The 20,170-nt window shown below is 45.7% G+C and overlaps 1 protein-coding gene across 1 annotated transcript; it reads right to left on the bottom strand.

The window, feature by feature from the left end:
- Positions 1–11,542: 11,542 nt before the first annotated feature.
- Positions 11,543–16,442, bottom strand: LOC118218674 (serine/threonine-protein kinase pim-3-like). The gene is made up of 6 exons (XM_035401254.1): positions 15,912–16,442; positions 15,483–15,592; positions 15,308–15,358; positions 14,793–15,156; positions 13,392–13,568; positions 11,543–13,240 (listed from the first exon to the last, which is right to left on the bottom strand). The coding sequence occupies exons 1-6, from the start codon at positions 15,988–15,990 to the stop codon at positions 13,053–13,055; spliced, it is 969 nt and encodes a 322-aa protein (XP_035257145.1). The 5' UTR covers positions 15,991–16,442; the 3' UTR covers positions 11,543–13,052.
- Positions 16,443–20,170: the final 3,728 nt, after the last annotated feature.

The following is a 20,170-nucleotide window of genomic DNA, read 5'->3' as shown; positions in this document are numbered from 1 at the left end:
ACACAGTCAACACAAAGTGCTTTTTTTGTAAAAGGGGCCTCCTCTAGTGTTTTTTTGTCAAACTGAACATGCCTCCCGACAAATACTCCCACTTCGTCAGGTCGTGTGAGGCGATCGCGCTGCAAAAAGGACAGGGCCAAAAAAACAAAATCCGTTTGGCCAGGTTTTTCTGTATCAGTCTGTGACTTTGGTCTCCACCGCGCGTATGCTGGTCATGTAGAGCCCTGGTACAGCCGTGGATCATTTAGGGTGTTCCATACAGCGCCTGGAATCACATGACTTTGGGAGCGGGCGTGAGGGCACGCACTCCAGCGCTGAAGAGGAAGGAGGCTACCCCGGCTGAAGCACAGTCTTCCTCCTGCGCAGCGTGACACTGTGACAAAGCGTCAGACCCAGGGAACTTACGCTGACGGAACGCTACACAGACAGCACGAACCAGCTATGATCTTACGGTGTTGACAGCTACGGCTCATTTAGACCAAGGCCTACCCCCCCGTCACACCTGGGCTCTGTCACCGAACGTTCTGTCACCGCACCCCGTGCCAAAACAAACCGGGCCCTGTCCCTGTGTGCAGACCCGCTCCACGGCACTGCACTGTGACTGTGCTCACCTACAATAACCTGCGCCGGCACTGCACTGTAACCGTGCTCACCTACAATAACCTGCGCCAGGGCTGTTTACTGTAAACACGTCACTACTCTGTCAGATCAGGTGTGTGTGGTTAGTGTGTTCCTAACTGAACACTCTGGTGCCGATGTTACCATCACTAGAAGGTAATTGAGTGCAAAAAGATTTCTGGAACACTGAATTTTGACAACACATTCCAAAAAAAAAAACCTCCTCTTCAAAGGCTTACGGCTTCATCACAGCCCGTTCTTTACACAAACAAACCGAGCGTCCATTTTTAATTTCGCTGTAGTATATACATTGCACAACAGCACACAACAAGATGGTATCTGTTATGATTCTCTACCAAAGTAGAGCCAGGTGATTGTGTGTTTCTCTAAATCATGAATATGTGGGCAAAACTGTCGTGTGTTACCCAATACTTGTGCGTAAAACCGTTCACGTTGTGTCCCCAAGCCTCTTCCATCTTGGCTCTGTTTTCCCCCCATCTGCAACCAATTCCTCACATTTCCTGCTAAACAATGGCATATTATGCGCTCTCGTCCGTGTTCTGCCCGCCCACATCCGAGCGTGGGTGTCCCTCCAGTACTGCTGCGGGCAGCCCCCCCCCCCCCCCGAAATCTCCTCCACGACCTTTCGGCCTCACGCTCTGAAACGAAGGCGCCGGGCGGTTCGGCGCTGTGAGTAACCCCCCCCCCCCCCGCGGGCTGGACGGCGACCGCGCCAGCATCACACGCGGCGCGCGGCGCGTAGAGAGAGAGAGAGAGAGAGAGAGAGAGAGAGAGGCGGCGTGGGGCGATTCAGAGGGCGAGCGATGGCGCTAACGAGCTCCAGCTGGTTGCGGAGGGAAGGCAGGTGCCGTGCGTACGTTCTGTTCCGGCGAGATCGGGGGGGGGGGGGGGGGGGGGGGGGGGGGGGGGGCAGAGCAGATAGACGCGCAGAGGAGGCCATGTGATACGGGGGGGGGGGGGGCGTCCGGCTCCCCGTCAGAGCGAGCGCTGGAGCGAACTCCTCTTTGACGGAGGAACAGTTCGTACATGCCTGCGCTGTAAAACACTCACCGCAGCGAAGCTTCTGTCGGGCTAATAAAGCCTGAAGGCTCAGGAAGGGAGGGAGAGAGGGAGGAGGAGAGAGAGGGAGGAAGAGGGAAAGACAGAGACGTGGTGTAAACAGAGGGAGGGAGACATGGCTGCGGAGGAGAGGTAAAACACGAGGAGTGAACCCGTGTCTGTTCATGCCCCCTCACGAATAAAGTCCCTCCCAGTCAAACTTTGACCTTCGTCCCAGAACAGTGGGAGTTTCCCCCCCCCCCCCTCCCCCCCTCAGTGCAGGAGCACGGTAATCTCCTAGCACGTGCAGGACCCCCCCCCCCCACCCCCCTAACAGCAACAACAAAAAAGCCACTGTTCCATCCCAACAGCAAGGCCCCCAGCAGCGTGCTTGGCCCCCCGTAACCACTCGCTCTGTTTACCCACACATTGAACTGGGGAGCCTCTGTTAGCCTCACTTCAGCACACCAGAGATCAGACACAAGGCCAGCGTTTATTTAAGTAAAAGAAACAGTGAGGGAAATTACATCAGGACATGAGACATGAGGAGAGAATGTGTTTATGTGTTTGTACGAACGGGAGCACGTTTGCACACGCGTGTACTTGTGCGTGTGTGTGCGTGAGTGAGTGAGTGAGTGTGTGCGTGAGTGAGTGAGTGAGTGTGTGCGTGGGTGAGTGAGTGAGTGTGTGCGTGGGTGAGTGAGTGAGTGACTGAGTGAGTGATGCATGCCAATGTTGTATTACACAGGGCAGAAGAACATTACGCAATAACAGACAGAACATTACCCAGGGATGGAATAACATTACATAGTAACAGACAGAACATTACTCAGTAACAGATAGAACATTACACAGGGTCAGGAGAATATTATGCTGGGATGGAAGGATATTTTTTTAAGAAGGCAAGCATTGATACAGACACACTTGCTTGTACGTCTGAGGGTTTAATGTTACCCATGTTACGCATCTAATCTTGGCACGCTGTACAGTGCCCGAATGCCTCATGTTATGACACCCTGTTTTGATAAAGGGTACCTGCTTTGCCAATACGATCATGTGCCCCCCCCCCCCCCCCCCCCCCACCTGATTGGCCGCATGTGCCGCAGTCACATTCCTGCGTCTCCGGCTGAGGCATCACCCGCCGTCCTGGCGCACGCACGACGCAGAGATGACCTCTGAGTCACTCCCTCCCCGCGGCGGCCAGGGCATGAGAGATGTGATGGAAGCACGAGGACAGCGAGGGGGGGGGGGGGGGGGGTTGTGTGAGTGCATGTGGGGGGTCTCCTGGAGCAAAGGAAAAAAACAAACATTTCTCAACCTATTTTCATGTAGTAAATAAACAAGCCTTCCCGTGCAGTATGGTACAGGGCTATTTCTCATAAATGAGTAATCATTGCAGATCACTCATTGTTTATTTATTAGTGATTAGTTGAAGATTGTAATAGGAATAGATGACAGTCAGTAAATGACAGAAAAACATGTAAAAGAGGACAGTTTCTAAATAATTGTTGTGCTGTCATTTTAATGATTGTTTTCTCTGCTTCGAATGCCATTGCGCAACGTTCAGATGGCCGCTTGGCGAGCCCCCCCGCTGAGCATTCTGGGTAATCTCCCTCTCACTCCAGGCGGTGCCCACTCCAGAAAGGTCCTCTGCCAGCATCCTGTTCTGTAGAAAGAACAAAAAGCAAACAACAACAAAAAAACAAAAAAAAAACAAGTAGCATTGTTTGTTTCCTTGTGGATATTCTATCTAGTTTGATTTTCACGTTCATAGCAATCTATTCCACTAGCCTTGGTTTGCTCTTGTAAGATAAAAACTGAGGGAAGAGCAAGACAGCAACTTGTGAACTCTCCAACAGTAGAAACATAAAGTGCCTCTATTGTGGATTTGAAAAAAAAAAAAAAAAAAACTTTACGATGAAAGTGTCATTTGAGGACCATTTTTTAAATATTATTTTTCTCTTTTCATTTCTTACCTTTCATAATGTTCCTAATTGTTCATGTTCTAAAGTTTTTTTTCCTTCTCTTTTTAAATGGTGGAAATTATATCACTGTGTAGAGGAACAGCATGTCAGAGCAGTCTTATAAAATTCAAAAGGCAGAGACAGGGAGAGCATTTAAGGACTCAGGAGTTTTTTTTTTTTGTTTAATCGCAGCGGTCCTGTTTTAATGCATTGTTCAGTCGTCCATACAGGTGCACTTGCTTAGTAGACCACTCTGAAGGCCTGCCAAACGAATGTAATGTAATAATGTAACGAACGCATGTGTTTGTAATGTATTCCATTTAACATTTGCGATCGACCCTGAAGCTGAAAGGACTCAAATCTCAAATGATGCTCAGAATGGCTTAGCCTTCTGTCTGTAATGTGATACAGAGATTGGAAAGGGGTGGGGGTGGGGGTGGGGGGGGGAGGGGGTAGAGATGGGGGGGTTGATTGATAGCAAAGCAACACGAGAGTCCGTTGGCTTCCACAGTATATTTTGTATATTTTTCTTTTCCATCAACCACCCCATCTAAATTTCCCCTGAAGTCCCCCCCACGGGCCAGTGCCAAAACATGCCCAGTTTAGCAAAGGCTGAGAAAATTTTGAAATAATTACTTTTAAATAAAACAATATTTTACTACAATATTTATATCGAAATGAAAAAGAGGATTTCATCCTCTCTCTCCTCATAGAGGTGGAGGGCTTTATTCTATTGGGTCGGGTTTGTTAAATTCCTCTGATTGGTCAATCTGCAATGAAGAACACTCCATTGCGGTTCCTCTGATTGGACAATAGAGGACATGTGTTAAGAATGTGAAAGGACCCCAGAAAATACTAGTTTAAAAAAAGCCTTAAGAAAGAATTAAAACATACATGAATACACACGGTATATGCATACATATATGCATACATACATACTGTACATACATACATACATTTTCAAAATCGAATATTGGAACTGAAGAAGTGCACAGTGGCTTGTTAAATTAACCCAATGCCCACAGCCAATGAAAGGCCTAGGGGGGGCAGTCTGTGGTCACATGACTCGGCAGGCACATGACATTCTCACAGGGTCACAGGAGGATTACAGCAAGCTGACCATCCTCTGTGAGAGCCGGACTCAGAACAATGGCCGTTTATTGCCACACGCTGCTGTCCAATCGTTTGCACTTGAAGAACATCCTGTCCAAGATTAAATTCGGTACCGCCAAGGACGGCTTTTCACTCTTGCAAGGACGGACCTTCCAGTGTGAAAACGGGAGAATGGAGGGAGTTCATCTTTATAGGCTAAGTGTAAATGGTACTTATAAAGCCATTCATATCCACCCAGAAACAGCAAGGTAGCCTATACAGACCAGCTTTCAATCATCACATTTCCTGAACTTTCACTTACAAATAAGTTTGTGCTATTTTTTCGCCCTCTTAAGAACAGTGGTCAGATCTAATATAGTTTATTTATGTGCTTATCTATTATGTTTATGTGTTTATTTATTACAGAAAAGAGCCAGTTTACAAGAAAATAAGATGCATGTACCTGTACATTATGTACCTGAGCAAGTAAAGAGAAAAAGGGTAAAGTCATGTAGCATACTGCAGCAACAGCTAACCACAACACCAGCACATAGCTGCTTGATTCAAGTTGGCAGAAGCTAAACCGGGTCCAAAAACCGGGTCATTCATGCGCAACACACACCCAGATAAATTAGGCAGATAACAACATGACATTCATGGAGCTCATGGCAATCATTGGCAGGACAGTGACATCGCTGCTGATGAAATGACTGCAGCCCCCTTTCCCTGAATGGTGCAGAAAATCGCAGAGCTCGGTTGTGAATGGGGTCAGGAATGTGAATGAATGGGGGGGCGGGGGGGGTTGGAGGATGTTGCCTCTGGGATAAAATGGTTTCCACCAATCAGCACGCATTACCCCTGGCAGCAACACGCTCATTTCCACTTTGTGGGGGGTGGGGGTGGGGGTAGGGGTGTGGTGTCACAGATTTCCTGGGATCACATGACCGCCGTTTCCTCCCTGGTGACGAGAAGGCAACGAGGCGCTCCGCTGGCGAGGAAGAGGACGACCTCCGTCGAGAGGAAGCCTGCGTCCGTAGAAAGCACCCCCTTCCCCCATTTCTACCCCCACCTTAGCAAAGCCTGAGGTCAGTTCTGTGCTCTGACCTTCACCCCTACGACCCCCCCCCCCCCCCCCACCCGCTACTCACGACACACACACACACGCACACACACACACACGCACACACATTGAAAATTGCAAGCTAGGAACCAGTGCAAGCAAGCCTATGTTAGGAAATGGAAACACCGTCATGAAGCCGCTTAATTGGGCACTGGGCTGCCACTGTTTCCAATTAAACTGGCTGCTCTCACCCTGGTACAATATTTCGGACTGATCTGCCTCTGGCCAGTGGTAAGACTGCAATACAACTTGCGCGTGCGACTGATTGTGCCTCCTTCCCTAAAGATCAAATCCTCAGCATCTCCTGAAGCTGTTGCAGGAACACTGCTACTGCATATTCATTTCCTGTCATTCTCATAGGCTTCTAGCCAGTTAAAAGAAAAAAACGGTGTAAGCTTCTTCAAACGCAGTAAAATAAGCACACACAGTAAAATGCCCAGTGTTAATCCAACTCTTACCTCATAACATTTGGTCCCACATTCCATAGCTTCAAGGCACCCAAAAACCTAAATGCTGGACATTTTATTCTTTTTTATGTATTAGATTCAGTGTTTGTATCTGATATTTGATTCACAACAGGCTCACACACGCACACGCGCACGCACGCGCACACTCACACGCGCGCACACACAGTTATGATACTGTATTTGGATGTGTGTAACTGGAAGGTATCATTCAAACTTGTCTTCCTAATCATAACCCCACGACTGAACGGCTTTATCCTCTGCATATTGTACTCTCCAATATATAAGGTTTTCTTCTCGTCTGGTGTTGATAATAAGCTTTATTCTCTTTTTTCGTATATGACGAGTTCATAATGATATTGAAAGTGAAATGCAATTATAAGCATGTAGTGTCTGCACGGTACAGACTTTCAGAAATCGTACAGCTACTTGGTCTTCTATATAGGCTAACGTGTAATTTCGTGGAGGAAGTAATCTAAATCGCATTTCAAACGGTGCATTATATGGCACAAAAGAATATTCATACTGTGAATGCTGCGAGGTGCACTGGATTGTATTTATTATTAGCATCGCTCATTACCAGACGAGAAAGTGCAGACTGCGTGGTACCAGACGTACCGTACGCGCGCGCGGTGTCTGCACAAGGCATTCTCGTGGAACGTGCTGTACTTTCACGGAGCCTCTGTGTGAGACGAGGCGATGTGTCAGAGGGACCGGGTTTATTTTCACTCACCCTTCTTTGCAGAAGCAGGTCTCTTGTGCTGATTGCATTTCAGTACGACGGCACCAGCACTTAGATCGATCTCAGAGTTGGGTTGTCTTTTGAACTACTGAGGAAGCTTTTGAAGCTGATCTTCATGATAACGCTCTAAACGACACGGTGCTATCCGCATTAACGCCAAAGCATTGATGGGCAGATCCAGTCCTGGCGGGCCAGTGTGTTTCCAAGATTTTGTTGCCAATGATCCTGTCTCAATCAACTAATTAGTCATGTACACCAACACCGATTCATTTGTGGATTGCACCACAATTACAATACAGGCGTACAGGCTCAAGAACATTCATTCATTCAGCTGGTGTTCATACCATGGAATAATTGGGCTAATGAAGTGGGCTACCAGGTCTGAAATCCAGAAACAGATATTGCCCTCCTTGCTCAACCCTTCGAGAGAACGATTCCAGCGAACTCGGTAATGGTTCAGTCACCCGTCCACCAGAGTGCCACTCTGCCACTCTCATCAATTAGTAATCATGTCATACGATGTGTGGGGACTGATATTTGCACTGGAAAATATTAGCGTTGGGACACTGTGGCCGGCTTAATACAGTCAATCAGCATCGAAATCCGTCCAAATAGACGTATGCGCCCTCAAACACACGACACGCGCAGACCCTATAAGCTAAGATTGCGGTCTGTCAGTCTAACAAACAGAAACGCATAAATGCTTGTATAAATGGTGCACATTAGGGTGAGTAGTAGAAGTACTTGGCTGCATCATTGCTGGTGTGAATTTGGTGGGGTGGGGGTGGGGTTTGGGGGTAAGGCACAAGACTGCTTTGCTCTCTCTCTCTCTCTCTCTCTCTCTCCCTTTCCAACCGAGCGTCGGCCGCGCTTCGCCCACCGCCCCATCTGCGCCCGTCTGACACACGCCCCCGATCCCCCCATCTGGTCTCCTCCGTCACGTCAGTCAGGACGTCGGTTCGCGCCCCCCTCCAGCCTGCGGGGCCTTTCTGCCTGGCCCCGTCAGCCCCGCGTCACCGACAGGACTCTCTGCGCAGCCCTGCAGAGACAGGTGTCACCCGACCGAGGAGGACTGGGCTCCCCTGCGGAGGTGGAAAATCCAGGTCCGGAAAGCAGAAAGTCCTCCCCAGTGTTTTGCTCCAATCGCCTGGATTTGCTCATTAGTACAGTTCTTCAGCCAGGAGGTAGATGATTAGTAATTAGTGAAATCAGCTGGGCTGAGATCATGGGTGGAAGAAACACATGGCAGGACTTTTACTTTCTGACCCTTTGACTTTCTTTTCATCTGCTCTAAAATTTCAAAATACAATTACCGAATCCCATCCAAATACCAATTTATTTATTCAAATCCAATCCAATTTCTCAATCCATTCAAATCCAAGCCAACTCCAGTTCAATTCAATAAATATTTCCAAATCTGAGTTTATTTCATAAAATTTCAGAAACGATCGACCCAATCTACAAGCCAGTCCAGTTCGAATTCAAGGCCAAATCAATCAATCAATCCATTCTCTGTTTTATACCAGCCACTCCAAGGCTAGGCCAAGCGTGGTAAAGAAGAGTCTTAAGACCCTGTTTGAGTAAAATGGAGGACGGTGAGATCTAATGGATCATATTACTAAGCCCTCGAGCTCAAATTACTTTCCTTTTGTTCCACTGAACTAAATATGATTAAGTTCTTTTCATCCAATTAAACAGATGCTAGCGCCATTTTTTGAGGTGCAGTCTCTAAAGCGGGGCTTTCCCGACCTCAGATGGAAAGAAACCAAGAGCAGGCAAGTGTGTTCACTTTCATCTTTTGTTTTACGGAAATAATAATGAATTATCCTTCATGAAGGATAACCCCCAATTTATTCTGTTCTGGTTCAGAAAACACGACTGTTGTTATTTGCTTTTTGTCAGACTGAGCTTCAGCGATGGATCAGTGATTTTTTATAAAGGTCAATGTAGTAAGTTTCCTTTCATGTTCTAGCTGTAAGCAAGGAAGAAAAAATCAGCCTTACCACGCAATTATTTGGACATTTAAATAGAGCACCCAGTCAAAGTTGAGTACGTGATCCTTTCTCTAAAATGTGAGAGGCAAGAGCTGCTGACCTCATCTGAAAGCAGGCAGATTTAACGCCTATAGTACAATCAGACTGGACACCAGGCATCACGTACAAAATGGTTTCATTGAAATTCCCGAATAAAAATAGGATCTCCATAATTGCAATTCACACTACTAAACTGAAGGAAAAAAAAGAGATCTTTTTTTGTGTGAGAGATCTGCGCACAGGTCACACAAACGATCACAGATCAAGAGGCAGGGACGTGATGGCCACTGGACTTCCCACCGCTGCCCAACTGTAATGCGAAATCGCACACTGAGAGGAACTCTCCCTGTCCCGCACATTCACCGTCTATACATTGCAGCGTAACCATTCTGTCTTCATCAACTCCACTTGAGTACTGACCCGCACTGTACCTGTATTGATTATGTTTTAATGGGGAATTCAATTGGATCTATTGTTTAGCTTTATCACGCTAGACGGGTCAAGCTTGTAAAAAGGACCCTGATCTCCTGTGTGATAAAAGGGGACAGCACTGTGAAACTCTATTGCTGCGTATTAAGTCATTTGGGTGTTTACTGTGATGCGACTTCTATTGGCACTGTGCACTATTGTATTATTGTATTGTATTGTGCATTGCATCAATTGTTGGTTCAACTTCAGTCAGACTAAACGAGGGTGGCAATAGCTTCATAATGTGGAATGTATCAAAATCTAGGCAATCTTGCTCCCATGTACAAAATGAAGGTAAATTACCACTGATGAATCCATTGCTCGGCTGTGTAAGTTACTCAGCTGAGAGTATGGGCGTTTCGTTTACAGATGAACCTTGCCATTGATCAGAAACAGCCCCAGTAAATGAGACAAAATTGGAAAAAATGAAGCGCTTTAGAATTCATGGGCACCCCTGAGGTGAGGACCAGGGGGTGTTCCCCCTTCCCATTGACAGAAGGCCTCTTGATTGAGCTAAGTACGCTATTTACATGTCAAAAGCCCCCCCAGGCGCAAAGACAATGCCCCATTCCCCCACGGCACTCGGAAGAAACAGCTGACAATTCACAGAAGATGACCCAGCTACTTAGCCGAGGGGGAATCAGTGAAATCCGAGATCACGTTTGAATTTCTTTCTTTTGCAAGGAACGCAAGGAACTCCTGCGTTTTGCAGGAGTTAAAATGTCAAAATTTGCTCTTTCATGTAGGCGTCCAGTGACGGTGTAGTTGAAGGGTTTTGAGGAAGTTAGAGAGGAGCGCTAGTTTAGGGTCACGCCAACCCAGGGACGACCCACTTGGAACATTATTCCAATTCTTATTCAGCACCGTGGCAAAGCCGAGACAAGGGACATATGCCAATTTAAGATATCGCCAAGACTACCGGGCAGATGCTCTGGAATACGTGGTCCTCCCAACAGGGAGATTACTGGTTGTGGAGGGTGTCATCACGCCCAAAATTCACTGATATGGGAGACCTAAAAAAATAGCTGAGAGGAAAACGTCAAAATCGGCCCTGCAAGCGCAACGGGTCTCCGTGTGTGTTTCGGGCACCTCACTCAACGCCCCCCCCCCCCCCCCCGTGGGTTCCTTCTGGAGCACCGCTTGATTGCGATTATGACGTAGATTTTCTGCGTTTTTCAAAGAACGGCCAAGGGCCCCCTTTAATATAGCTCAAGCGGCAGACGTGGAAGTGTTTCATGTCAGTCCATAGGGGGCAGCACTACCCCACCAGATTTAAACTGCTCGTGAGGCATTCCTGTTCTTAAGTCATTGGTTACTATCAAAATCACAAAGCTGTGGCACATGCCCAAACAGTAAAGACGAGTAATGCCCTGTTTGAGTAAAATGGAGGCCGGTGAGATCTAATGGATCATATTACTAAGCCCTCGAGCTCAAATTATTTTCCTTTTGTCCTACTGAACTTAATATGATTAAGTTCTTTTCATCCAATTAAACAGATGCTAGCACCATTTTTTTTGTTGTGTATTTCTCAAAGCGGGGTTTTCCTAACCTTAGCTGGAAAGAAACCAAGAGTTGGACAGAACGTTCACTGTCATCTTTTGTTTTACGGAAATAATACTCAATTGTTCTTCATGAAGGATCACCCTGCCCCCAATTTATTCTGTTGTGGTTCAGAAAACACAACCGTTGTTATTTCCTTTTTGTCAAACATAGTTCCAATGATGGATCAGTGATTATCATAAAGGTCACTAAATGTAGTAAGTCTCCTTTCATGTTCTATCTGTAAGCAAGGAAGAAAAGATCTGGAAAATTAGCCTTACCATACAATTATTTGGGCATTTAAATAGAGCACCCAGTCAAAGTCGAGTGTGTGATCCTTTCTCTAAAATGTGAAAGGCCAGTCCTGTTGACCTTATATGAAAGCAGCTGCTTGTGGTTACGTCATTGAACGCCCATAGTACAATCAGACTGGACACCAGACATTATGAACAAAATGATTTAATTGAAATTTCTGTATAAAAATAGGATCTCCATAATTGTAATTCACACTACTAAACTGAAAAAAGACATCTCCAACATTGGGCCACAATGCATCAGTAACAGGTAAAGTTCTTCCCAAATTAAATCTCGCTCTCCGGAATTCAACAAAAGGAGATCGTACTGGTTCAGTAACTTAACCGTTTATCCAAACAACATTGCTTGATTTTTTTTTTTTAGATGCAACTATCCCAGACTCTGCAAAGGATAACGAAACTTGCAGTTTTCAAACTCTTAACTGTTTTTTTTTTTTTTTTTTTTTTTTAAACAATCAATGTAAACCTGAACTTTCATACAAAACAACAGCTTTTGTACATTTTCAAAGTTAACAGGTCAAATTAAATGGTTCCCCCCTTTCAGGAATGCAACCAAAAGGCCATATAAAAGAGGAGTGATCTTGGGAATTTCTTTTCTCGTTTGAGCAGAGACAAAAAATAAATAAATAAATAACCACAAAAGTGTGGAATGTCTACATAATACAAATAAATATACTGGGGGGGGGGAGGGGAATGAGCAGAAATATATTATACAATATTTGTATTAAAAAAAACAAAATAAACTAAACATAACTGAGTCTATGAATATTGCATTGATCGTGCATTTTCACAGCCCAAGCCAGGAGAAGCCTGGACAAGAGACACATCGTGAGAAGAATAAAATGGGGGAAAGGGGAGGAAAAAAGCAAAATAAAAGCGCGGGACTCCTGGGGCACAAACACCCCTACATTAAGATACAGGGGCAGGGCCGTCTTCAGTACACATTCAGATAAAGTACAAAAAGGTATACACGTACAACATTAAAATTAAATAAATAAAGGGTCCCATTTGAAAAGCCAGTTCAGACTGAAGTGAGTGAGCAGCAAAATAAGAGGCAGTGAGGGTGTGTTTCAAGTACTCCACAAACTGTATGACCCTGCCCTGCCCCCTCCCCTCCAATAATCCCACTTCGGGCTTGTAAATTTGCATATGGAGGGGAGAGACCCCTCCCCCGCTCCATAGTGTGCAAATTACAAACGCTAATAACTGGCAAAAAAAAAAAAAGAGACAAAATCCCACAAAAGCAGCTTTCAAAAAGGCACTCAAAACGAAAACCGGACAAAATTACAAACGCAAATAAAAGTTGTCCGCGCTCTATAAGAGCAGCCAGCATGTCTGGATGGAAGGGTCTCTAGACTCTTAGACCATCTGTGTAACAAATTAAAAAACAAAAATTAAATACAAAATGAACAAATGCTGGCTAAGACCACCCAAACACTACTGTTCCCCATGAGGAAACGAAAGTACAAAAACAATAAAAGGACTTATTTGAGAGGGGGGGGGGGGGACATTCTGTTTCAAAAAACTGAAAAATAGAGGGGGGAGGGTACATGTGACAGGAAGGTGAATGTCCTAGCAGCCCAGTGTGAACGTGAGGACCGTGAGCCCCGCCCACCAGCCCGACAGGGCCAGGGGGGTCTCAGAGGCTCTCCTTGCTGGAGCTGGTGCTGGACGCGCCGGCGTCGATGGCGCGCAGCCGGATGGCGTCGCGGTCGTCCGTCTTGGCGGTGGCGCTCGAGTGCATCCACGGGTGGTCGAAGACCTGCTCCAGCGTGGGCCGGTCCGAAGGCCGCTGGGACAGGCACCACTTGATCAGCTTCTGGCACTCTGAGGGGGAGGCGGGGGGGGGGGGGCAGAGAGAGAGAGAGAGCGGGGGTTATGCTACGTCCACAACGCTACGTCGCAGAACACGGCGGCCAGGGGGGGAGGGGGGGTGGGGGGGAGGGGGGGCGGCCCCACTTTTTTTGGGGATGCGCACCTGCAGAGACGCTCCCCCGGAAGCAGAGGCTCCCGCGCAGGATCTCCTCGTCCTGCTCGAAGGGGATGTCCCCGCAGACCATGTCGAACAGCAGCACGCCGAGCGACCACACTGTTGCCGAGCGCCCGTGGTATCTATGGTAGCGGATCCACTCCGGAGGACTGTACACTCTCGTGCCTGCACGCAAGATCAAATGTGGAAAGGAGGGGGAAAAACGAACAAACAGACATTAGTCGTGATGCTACGGTGTTACAGCGCTGCATTACCGCCATAGTCCCCTACACAATGCTTTTAAGCGCGGAAAACCTCGTTCTCTGAAGCCTGATGAGGTTTCGCACTCTTTTGTTGTTGGACATTTTTGTAACAGAGCCGTTTTTGGCCCAGGATCAGACCAGACTCCCGCATCCCCCCCCCCCCCCCCCGACATAACCCTGGTCAGCCGATTATGAAAAACAACCAGCGAACCAAAAATAAAGTCCAGGAAGAACTCGGAGGGCAAAACGTACTTCGCTGCTGAGTTTCAACGGCTATTTTAGGGCGCCAGACTGAAAACTCACTTTCAGTCCTTATATGAGAATAACCTTTAAACCCGCTCCTCTGTTTAAACAAAGCCCAGTCTCTTCCCCCAGCCAGAGGGAAATAAAAGCTGCGTGACACCCCCCCCCCAGCCCCGCCCCTTCTCCAAGGGCACGAGTATCTTGGATACCAAACAAAAACACGAATCTGTGACGTGCGCATCACGTGGACTGCGTGCTCAGGTTTCACAACAAACAGATGTGAAGTGTCAGCTGAGTATTTCCACAGTACTAAAATGGATGCGGGGGGAAGGTGCTTGCGTAGCATGATTTGCATATATGCGAGACTCATATGACAATCTAAAAACACACTTGCGAACAACGTTTTACTATCTAACCCAGTAAAACACGTATTTTCATACTGAACCCATTCGGCTATTTTCCCCCAACATAAGCCCATAGGGCACGTAAAGTACTAGCACATTTTGTATTCCGTACAAACGTTCGCAACGGAAGGGTTAAATTATACGGAACAACATTTAAGGTCATCGCGAAGATGTTGCTGCATCACAGTTCTGGGGATACCTCAGAGGAGCAGAACATCCATATCGCTGAGCGACCATATTTGGCGATTCAAACTTAACCATCCTTATCCATCACTACCAATGCACTTCGATACTGTCCTAAAAATAGTGCAACGTTTGCAGTTGCTAATAGCCAGGTGTCTAGTTTAAAAAAACTTGGAAGAAAAGCACAGGATTTTAATGCATTTTAACTAACGCCAAGCATTCGCCAATTTCCCTGTTTCTACTGCACTCGCTGTATAATCTGCGATTTCTCGGTATATGATTTACGCAATGAAACGAAAATCCAGCAGTGCGCGTACCGTCGAAATCTGTATACACGGTGTCCTTGAGAATCGCCCCCGAACCAAAGTCAATGAGCTTGAGGTCTCCGCTGCGTAGGTCCACTAGGAGGTTTTCGTCCTTGATATCTCTGTGGACCACTCCGCAGCTGTAGCAGTGCCGGACGGCTTCCAGGACCTGTCGGAAGAACCCCCGCGCCGTCTCTTCGTCCAACGCGCCCTTCTCGGTGATGAAGTCAAACAAATCCTTGACCAGCTCGGGCCTCTCCATGACGAGGAGCCAGCCGTCTGGCCTCTCGTACCAATCCAGGAGCTTTATCACGCCTCGAAACGTGGAACCCACTTTCTTCATCAACAGGATCTCCAAAGGAACCATAGCGCCATTCTAGGGGGAAAACCCATATTGCGTTCATTAGCCACATATGATCGAATCGGACACGCTAACTAACAAATGCACTTAAAATGGTATCTGTAGCTAGGTTACATTAACGTTACATAAAAACGGCGTAAAATGGTAAATTCGTCTCTTTACTTACAATCGTGCCCCACTCGTTCACCCTCTCCTTGGCCACATGTTTAATGGCGACCTGAAAGAAACAGAATAAAATAAATAGATGAAAATGTCCAGCTATTCAAAATGCATTTTTTTGTGGCATAGCGCCACGTGCTCAGATCATCACTGTATTCGAAATAAAGAGAGGGGTCCCTTACCGGCAACCCGTCCGAAATGCGACTACCGGCGTACACAATTCCAAATCCACCACTGCCCAATACGGATCCAAACTGATAAACCTTGTCAAATGGCTCCTTCTCCACTTTTACTGTAAATAAAAAAAACCCCGCAAGATTAGAACAAGATACATAACACAGTTTTAATCAAGACCCCTGGCTAGCAAGCATCAAAATGGCTTCAGGTTTTTAAGGTCAAGTCACGGAATAAGACCATGCACTGGCACACTGATCTTCGGCGGTCCATGCAAAGATGCATCGCAAATTAGGGGAATTCAGTTGCTCATTCGATCTATTGGGTGAGATTAAATGCAGCTGCATACTGTTTAGCGTTACACTGTACATCGTACAGTCGGTCAGTAGTTCGCTAAGTGTAATGTCTTGTTAACTTTTATGGAAAACCCTCCATACCTGGCTGAAGCTGTATTTTCACCGGCAAGTGATCCATAGTCGTCGGGCTGTAAATATGGGAAAATGAGCCGAACAGCATATTAAGACGTATTCAAAACAACGAAAAGTCCAATGATCGGTAGTTTATGATCCAAATCCGGGGAAAGGAAAAGGGTTCAGATAAATGAGCTCGCTGCCTGCTAGCAAGCTGATTGGGTCAATCCAGTGCGCTAAATCCACCGCAAGTCTGGCACGAACGTTGATATAGTTACTGTAGATCCAGGTCCAAAAAGAAAAAAAAATCCGTAAAAAGATTTCCCAGTACCAAGTATAGGAACTGCACAAACAAATTCTGTCCAAAATAATCCTGATTTAAAAAACAGGACGTTTGCAAATTAACATTAAAATAAAGCAGAAGCTAAACTAACAATCAGTTTACAGTATGGTAGATACATGCGCAACCCCGTTCTCGGTTGTCTGGGCTTTCGCTCGTGAGGTCGCCCCTACTTAACGGCAATATTTTGACGCGTGGAGGGGTGGATATATTCCTCCGCCTTGCCAACTAGGTATAACCTTTACCAGAACTTTACTGAAAATGCATATACGGTCGACAAGGATTATCGAGGATTAGGCGTTTTAAATCCACATGAATGGTAGATACGTTTTTATATAATATTAGTATGTTAATATGTCAATAAAATTACGCGCACTACTTTAACATAGTACTAGACGCGCAAGGATTTCTTGTCTGAGGGCTTTGCATTGCGTTTCATTAGCGAAATAGAACACGATTTGCATAGGCATTGCGATTCAGACCAATCAAACAGCGACTCTAGATACCGTAGCTTCTTTCCAGACCAACTGGGAAACAGTTATTAGCATAGGATGGGAGGATTTGAGGGCACGTGGCGGGAATTCCGAGACGCGCCTTTTCCCTCCCCCGCCTTTCTTCTGCAGTCCTCTGCAGATGTGTGCCTCCCGAAGCACCGCATGGGAAATTGGAGCGAGGGTGCTGAAACGCGGCAAAATGGATTAAAGAGATATTTTAAGACACTGGCTTATTCCCCCGTTTGAGTAATCTCTATATGTTAGCATTAGTTCTTCTGTGCATTAGACCTTGTCTATGAAACGAGAAATGGCTTTATAAAAAGACATTACTAAATTTAAAGGCCACCTAAGGTAAACGGTCTAGACTTTTGTCAAGGAATGACAAAGAGCTAGCTATCCCTCTGCTACAGGGGGAAGGCTGCCGAAAAAACGTTTACCGTTACTCTTATTGGTAAAAAAAAAAAATATATATATCAACTTTTAAACTGAAAAGAGCCAGCGGTGGTGCTGCATAATTCTAACAACAAGATGTGGGAATTTCTGACACATTAACACACAACACAATCGTGACAATCGATATTATCCCGTTTAAAACTACAATAATCCATGTACATTATTGCACTGTTCTGTAAATTTGTATTGCTCTTTCTCACATGCAGATTCCGTTATAAATATGTGCTTTAACAAGGGTTTACACTCTTGTGGGCTATATTCAGTCACTTAAATTAGCATCTTCTTACCAACCCTCTGAAGACTTATGCATAACTTCCACCGGAACAGTTATGTCCATCTTCCATAAAAAATATTGACTTATAATATGACTTTTTTCTGACAATCAGTAACTCACCCAGGCGACTACCAACATTAAATTGTCAGCAGCTGTTGCCAACTTCCGGTGTTTGGCGTTCGGCGTTCATTTCGCACTGCAGGTAGTATCTTAAGTTTTTGTTACAGGCTTCATTATAACTACTAAAAACTACAGTGGTAATGTCTTACATTAATTGTATTTCATATAACGTTTGCTATCAATTTCCATGACATTCGTTTATTAAGTTATTACATAAACCTAAGAACTACGTCAGCCACAGACTGCTCAGAATCTGGTTTACTTTCTTCGGAATGCTGATTGGCTTGCCATTGGACTTTATTTGTAAACTTAAAATTAAGTTTCGTATCCCATCAACTAGACGTATCTAAGTTGTATTTGTAGTTCTTCCTGGATAGTTTGTAATGTTAATTTAACTGGAGCGTAATAGTTAGCTTGAACAAGCTATAGGATAAATAAGTAGCTCGGTAAATGAGCAAGCTAGCAAACATTCCGGAAATGTAAAAAATACTGCCAAGCAAAACAAAGGCTGTATTTCCAACGCTATATAGCCAAAAGCGGTAAAAGCAGGTTGCAGTGATATATTTGTGGACGTTAAGTTCTTTTTTTCTTTTGCAGTTTGGTTATATGCCCGTACTCACGCACACATGGATACTGGGCCTACAGACGCACACATACACAAGTATACGTCCATATACGCCCCAGTCTTCAGGTCGTCCCTTTCCCGCTAGGTCTGTCCGAGATGTGAGGCCGCTGGGTTCCACTGGCCCACCCGTATTTCTGTTGTATATGGCTACGTTGAGGTCAGCAGGCTTCCAGTGATAAGGTGCCAGGTGGCACCATTATCAACACACAAGACGCTTGTGATTCCTGGTAGTGCAGTACACCAACATGCTGGTTAGCACCTGGAACACGAGTGTTCCTCTCACATAGCAAAGGCCAAGGCATTTTTCAATGCAGTGTTCAAAGGGTACAGGCATGTTTTATTCATAAAGCCTGTTATAGTAGAGTTAAAGGGAATGTCCTGTTTGAATGTTAATCAGAACTTCTGCACCAAGAGCAGCAATTTTGCTAAATAAATGACATGACAGAATGTTTGGTGTTCCAATTTGCATGGAGGGGGAACACACTGTGTCTCCTGAAAATACTTCTGTGCTTGTTAGTTGAAAGCAAGCAAGGTATGTGTAGTACAGACAAATAATGGCATCATTGAATGGGCCTAACAAAGTGTTCCACAGCTTGTTGACTTTGTGGAAGTATTGATTTTTATTGCTTTTCAATGGAAAAATGTTTGCAGATACACACAAAAATGGAAACTTACTGAATGCCCACGTGCATTTCTTGCTAAATCTTGCTGTGCATTTTTTTTTTTTTACCCACCCACAAGTTTGAAATGACCTTGGGTTCCAATTCGGAAAGTTTAATCTTTTAGTGCAGTGTCAGCCAACACGTGTGCGATAGGGTAAAAGGACAGAAAGTACAAGATCAAAGGGGACCTTATCGCAACTGTATAGCTGCATTCTATAAATGCTTTAGTAGATATGGGGATCTTGTAAAACAGAAAACCTGAGGGTGTCATTCAGAGATTGTGTGGGCACTGGTTGGTGAACTTGCTGGTCACGTGACCTGGATCTGTCTTGTGATTGCCTGCGTCTGCCTGTGTGTTTTGTGTGGCACACGTGGCAGGCAAGGACCTCTGGTCTTGGGTCCCGCTGTGTGTACGTTTGCCTGTTTGTGGGCGTGGCTTTAGAGTAGGTGCTGGGGGCTGTACGGGGGGTCCAATCACGTGCGCGTCTTCCATGCATGTCCAAGATGGTATAAAGAACACCAGGTCTTCAGCCGCCAGTCCTGTTCCCTGACTGTACCCGTTCATTCTGAAGTGAATGGGGATTTCTCTCACTTGTATTAGATTATGGTGTACAAGGCTGGAAATGTGCCTAAGTTGATTCTCTCAGTAAAAAAAAATAAAAATAAAAACCTGGGATAGGATTATGGTTGAAAGTGCTGAAGATTTTAATCTCCTCCATAAGCACAGTGTCCTTGGTGCATCGAGGGAGGGGGAGGGGGGAGAGGAAGAAAATTTTCCAGTTAAAAATCATGTGTCGAGTGAATTAGTAACTAATTGGATTTACGGTACATGTTAAGTGTGAAGTAAAGGTCATATAAATGTGACTCCAGGTATTCCTCGGTTGCAGAGAAATGCAGATCAGCAGGGAGTGGGAACGGAGGGTAAAGTTCGGTACTTGACCTCGCTATCTGGAGGAGAGTTATGTACATGAGATAACGGGTAATTCTGAAACGGGGGCCTACATTCAGGAACGATCTGCACTCAATGGGCCTCGTTCACAAAACTTTCCACAGAAATTATTCATACTTTTTTTTCTTAAAAATGTTCCTACGAAAAACCAACATGGGATTTATGACGCGTGTGCAGTCCTTGGTTTTTGTGCGCATCCCAGGTGTATGAGTCGTCGAACGCTGGCTGTTTTTTAAATCTTATGCGCAGTCCTGTTCATTCGATTAGCATCATCAGATTTGTCGGACACTGTCAGACATATCTCATAAGACACAGAGGACCGGGTTTGTCTTAAGCACGCGCATCAAAAGCCTTTGTGCTCTGTCACAG

Source organism: Anguilla anguilla, chromosome 19 (assembly GCF_013347855.1).
Source record: "Anguilla anguilla isolate fAngAng1 chromosome 19, fAngAng1.pri, whole genome shotgun sequence".
Classification (NCBI taxonomy): Eukaryota; Metazoa; Chordata; class Actinopteri; order Anguilliformes; family Anguillidae; genus Anguilla; species Anguilla anguilla.
The sequence above is the reverse complement of the archived record's forward strand: the minus strand, read 5'-3'. Positions and strand labels throughout refer to the sequence as shown.